The sequence below is a fragment of the Lactuca serriola genome, chromosome 2 (genome assembly GCF_051521515.1).
Source record: "Lactuca serriola cultivar US96UC23 chromosome 2, Lser_US96UC23_V15, whole genome shotgun sequence".
NCBI classification, from domain to species: Eukaryota; Viridiplantae; Streptophyta; class Magnoliopsida; order Asterales; family Asteraceae; genus Lactuca; species Lactuca serriola.
Genome location: NC_136409.1, coordinates 3517862 through 3522574, shown reverse-complemented (window position 1 = coordinate 3522574; position 4713 = coordinate 3517862). Strand labels below are relative to the sequence as shown.

At 37.7% G+C, this 4713-nt stretch overlaps 1 protein-coding gene across 1 annotated transcript; it reads left to right on the top strand.

Annotated features, from left to right (window-relative positions):
• The first annotated feature begins 1402 nt into the window (after nucleotides 1–1402).
• On the top strand, nucleotides 1403–4335 carry PMI1 (plastid movement impaired1). The gene has a single exon (XM_079023579.1). It carries the CDS (start codon nucleotides 1598–1600, stop codon nucleotides 4196–4198), a length of 2601 nt encoding a protein of 866 aa, XP_078879705.1. The 5' UTR covers nucleotides 1403–1597; the 3' UTR covers nucleotides 4199–4335.
• Nucleotides 4336–4713: the final 378 nt, after the last annotated feature.

Below are 4713 nucleotides of genomic sequence, written 5' to 3'. Positions count from 1 at the left end.
TGTCTCTATTACTTGTTCCAACGACTTGGGTTGTGTGAGACAGTTGCACATGTTTATGTTGAATATTCTCTTTTGGCATATCGGTTTGGAGAGCATTCCATCAAAGGAGCATTTTTCAGCTAGGGATATTGAGGTTGACTCCATTACTTGTTTCATCGGCTTAGGTTGTGTGAGATGGTCGCACATGTTTTTTCTAGACGCCCCTCATTTATTGAGTTTTGGTTTCTGATTGTTGTTTGGTGGGGGTTGGAGCTTCTAACTCCTCTTACTTTTCGCTCTCTTATTACTTGGGTGAATGCAATTTGGTTGATAGGTGGTCAACGAAAGACCTTTGAATTTTGATGCAATTGTCTTGACTTCGTTTTGGATGTTTTGGAGGTTTCCTGATTCTCTTACTTTTAGAATGATTATTCCTAAGAAATATGATGTTTTTGGTGATGTTAATATAGTGAGGTTTTTTTTTTTTTTTTTTTTTTTTTTTTTTTTTTTTTTTTTTTTTCTAATAGTTGTAGAAAAGTAAAGCTAGATTTAGTTATTTGGTTGCGAAACCCAACTTTAGTTTGTACTTTTTGTAATATTTTATTTCTATTTTTGTTACTTTATATAATTCTGTCTTTCCAAAAAAAAAAAAAAAAAAAAAAAAAAGATGAATATATAATCTACTGTTGAGATTGAATAATTAAATATAGTCGTCAACTTAGAAACACAAAAGTGGACGGTTTGATGATAAAAAAAAAATTCAGTGAAATCTTGATATTGAAGTGGTCGATGACGATTTTTAACAAACGCTCCATGTTTATAAGTGTTTTTTGAACAAACATTTAGTTCTAGGTATGGTTGTGAACAAACATTTCCGATTTGGAAAACTTAACATGATAAACATGTTGTTTTAAAAAAAAGGGCCACATGATATTTTTTTTTGAATATTTTAATTTTTAAATAACTTGCTACGTTTTGATAACAATTTTTAGATTGTGGTTGTTTTTTTTGAACATTTTAAGTAGTAGTTCATTGTAGCGATATTATAAACTTAGAGTATCTTTTTGAGCATTTTAAGTAGTAGTTCATATATAAAAGTTGCTTAATTTTTAACCGTTTTGTCCCAAATACTATTGTTACTGATCTGTAATTTTACTTATCATAAAAAAATAATATATTAAATCGCATTCCTAAAATATTATGAGTCCTCTCTCTTCTCTATGTTGTGTATAGTAAGTAGTGTGGAAAATCATGGACCGTTTGTCATGAACGGCTGAACACTCCTACTTGTTGGTCGGTGCCTTTCATGATTACGGATAACGATTTTTACCCATTCTAACATCACCCATCGTAGTCTTTTTGTCGTAGAGAAGCAAACATTTAATTCTTTCACCAAATCCACCTCTGTCAAAACTTTCTTAAATTGCCTTATCCTTCACATGCCATGCCCACACGATTTTCTTGGCCCTGAAAACACCACCCGCTATCTTCCAAACTAATCTTTCATGGCAACATTCCCACCTCACAAAAACCAGCCACTATTCACCAATACAACCAATCCATCTTCTCCTTTATTCCCATTTCCCAGCAACCACCACTACCACCACCGGCATCCACCATGGCAACAAACAACCAACCAGAAAGAAGAAACTCCAACACCCAACTATTGCAGGAGCTCGAAGCTCTCAGCCAGACACTAAACAACACCAACACTTCATCTATTCCAACCACCAAGAATCGAAGAACCAACTCTCTTGTTCTTTCTCGAACCTCCATCCCTCCGATTCTAAACACCGGGAAAAACGATCGTGCTGATGATGATGATCATGACAACGGGATCAAACTTAATCCAAAGCCACGATCACGGAGAATGTCGTTATCTCCATGGAAGTCTCGTCCGAGTGAAGAAATCAGTCAAAAAGACCCTGTAGTTACTAAGAATCTATTTCAAGACAGTAAACACGATTCTTCATCATCGGAGAAGAAATCCGGACTATGGAACTGGAAGCCAATTCGGGTTCTTTCTCATATTGGGAAACAGAAGATCAGCTGCTTATTATCAGTTGAAGTCGTGACTATTCAAGGTCTGCCGGCATCAATGAACGGGCTCCGGTTGTCTGTTTCTGTGAGGAAGAAAGAAACAAAAGACGGCGCAGTTCAAACAATGCCTTCAAGGGTGTCTCAAGGAGCTGCTGACTTCGAAGAGACTTTGTTTCTCAGGTGCCACGTGTACAGCGTTCCTGCAGGAAGTGGAAATGCCAAGGCCAAATTCGAGCCTCGCCCTTTTGTAATCCATGCTTTTGCAGTTGATGCAGAGGAGCTTGATTTTGGAAGGCATACTGTTGACTTGAGCCAATTGATCCTGGAATCTGTAGAAAAGAATATCGAAGGAACAAGGATTCGGCAATGGGATATGAGCTTTAATCTGTCTGGAAAAGCGAAAGGAGGTGAATTAGTCATGAAACTTGGGTTTCAGATTATGGAGAAAGAAGGAGGAGCTAATATTTATAATCAAGTCGAAGGACAAAAATTGGGTAAATCCAAACTTTTCTCTCCTTCAATGGGGCGTAAACAGTCTAAATCATCTTTCAGTATTGCTAGTCCAAGAATGCAAAATCGAGCCGACACATATGCACCTTCTCAGGAAGGAAGAGGAAACGACTTTCAAGGAATCGACGACCTGAATCTTGACGAACCACCTCAGGAACCGGCGGTTCCAGTGGTGGAGGTGGTGGCGGTGTCACCACCACCTCCACCTGAGGAGCCAGAACCGAAGATGGAGGATCTCGACCTTCCAGATTTTGAAGTTGTAGACAAGGGCGTTGAGGTGTTAGATAAAGAAGGGACAGAGGGGACACAATCGGAGGATAATTCCGACAAAAGATCGGTTTCAAGTGAAGTCGTGAAGGAAATCGTGCAAGATCAAGCTCATCTAAATCGGTTATCAGAACTTGATTTAATCGCACAGCAGATTAAAGCTCTTGAATCGATGATGAAGGAGGAGAAGAGCGATGAACAATATGATGAAGAAACAGAGTCACAAAGACTAGATGAAGACGAAGATAAAGTGACCCGAGAGTTTTTCCAAATGCTTGAGAACGAAGATGGAAAAGAAGCTTTGTATGAACAGGATGCAAACACTAATTCAAGTTTTGATGGTGAAGACGAGAAGGTTTTCATACCAGATTTGGGAAAGGGATTAGGTTGTGTGATTCAAACAAGAAATGGCGGGTACTTGGTATCCATGAATCCTCTTGACAATCTGATGGGAAAGAAAGACACTCCAAAGCTAGCAATGCAGATATCAAGACCGATGGTTTTAGATTCAAAATTAACTGGAACTGAAATGTTTCAAGAAATGGCAGCCATGGGTTTCGAAGAACTAAGCTCAGAGATCTTACAATTGATGCCGATAGAGGAAGTTGAAGGTAAAACAGCCGAACAGATTGCATTCGAAGGGATTGCTTCAGCAATCATAAGTGGGAGGAACAAAGAAGGAGCAACTTCCAGTGCTGCACGTGCCATAAGTACAGTTAAATCCATGGCTACTGGTATGACAACAGGAAGAAAAGAAAGGATTTCATCTGGGATTTGGAATATGAACGAAAACCCTTTAACCGGAGACGAGATTCTCGCGTTTTCCTTACAGAAAATGGAAGAAATGGCAGTTGAAGCATTGAAAGTTCAAGCAGATATAACTGAAGGAAATGCAAATGCACCATTTGATATTTCTCCGAATAGTAAAGATAATAGTAGTCCGTTGGAGAATGCGATTCCCCTAGAAGATTGGATGAAAGATAACAACATTGTGACTTCCTGTAATGAAGAAGAAACCATAACCATATCCGTTGTGATTCAAATGCGGGATCCTTTAAGACAATATGAAGCGGTTGGGGGCCCACTTATCGCGTTGATTCACGCAACAACAGTTGAAGTTGAAGCAAGTCAAGAAACTCAAGAGAAGAAGTTTAAAGTTGCGGGTTTGAATGTTGGTGGTTTGAAACTAAGAAGTGGAGGGAAAAAGAATGACTGGGATACACAGAAGCAGAGGCTAACGGCGATCCAATGGTTGGTAGCTTACGGGCTTGGAAAAGCGGGAAAGAAAGGAAAGCGTGTTATGGTAAAAGGCCCGGACGTGTTGTGGAGCATATCCTCGCGCGTGATGGCGGATATGTGGCTTAAATCGATAAGGAATCCGGATGTGAAGTTCACAATATAAAGAAATTTTTTCTATGTTTTCAGATGAATATACATGTTATTAATAAGTTTTTCCAGACTTCTTATATACTAGTTTGAGTGTCTTTTGTATTGTAACTATAAGTAGCTTTGTTACGATTTTTTTATGTTGTTTGTTTATTCCTTTACCCGATTATGCATTTACTGAAATTGAAAGTATTCCTATTTACAGTTTCAGATTTCTACATATAAAAAAAAATAAAAAAATAAAAAAAAAAAATAAAATAAAATCTCTAGCGCATTTTAACAAACACCTAACCTGCAGCCATGAACCACCCCCAACCCCAAAAACCTTTTCTCTTGGTTTTAAGCTAAACACGGTATAAACTCTTTTGTCATCTTCTACTAAACAACATTTCTTTGATGAATTTTGTCACTCCTGCCTAAATAAAATAATGGTCAATGTGGAAAAGCCCTATTGATTAGGGTATTCAGATACATTTAAAATGTTGAAAATTTAAAAATATAATTTTATAATTTATTATCAAAAAAATAAAA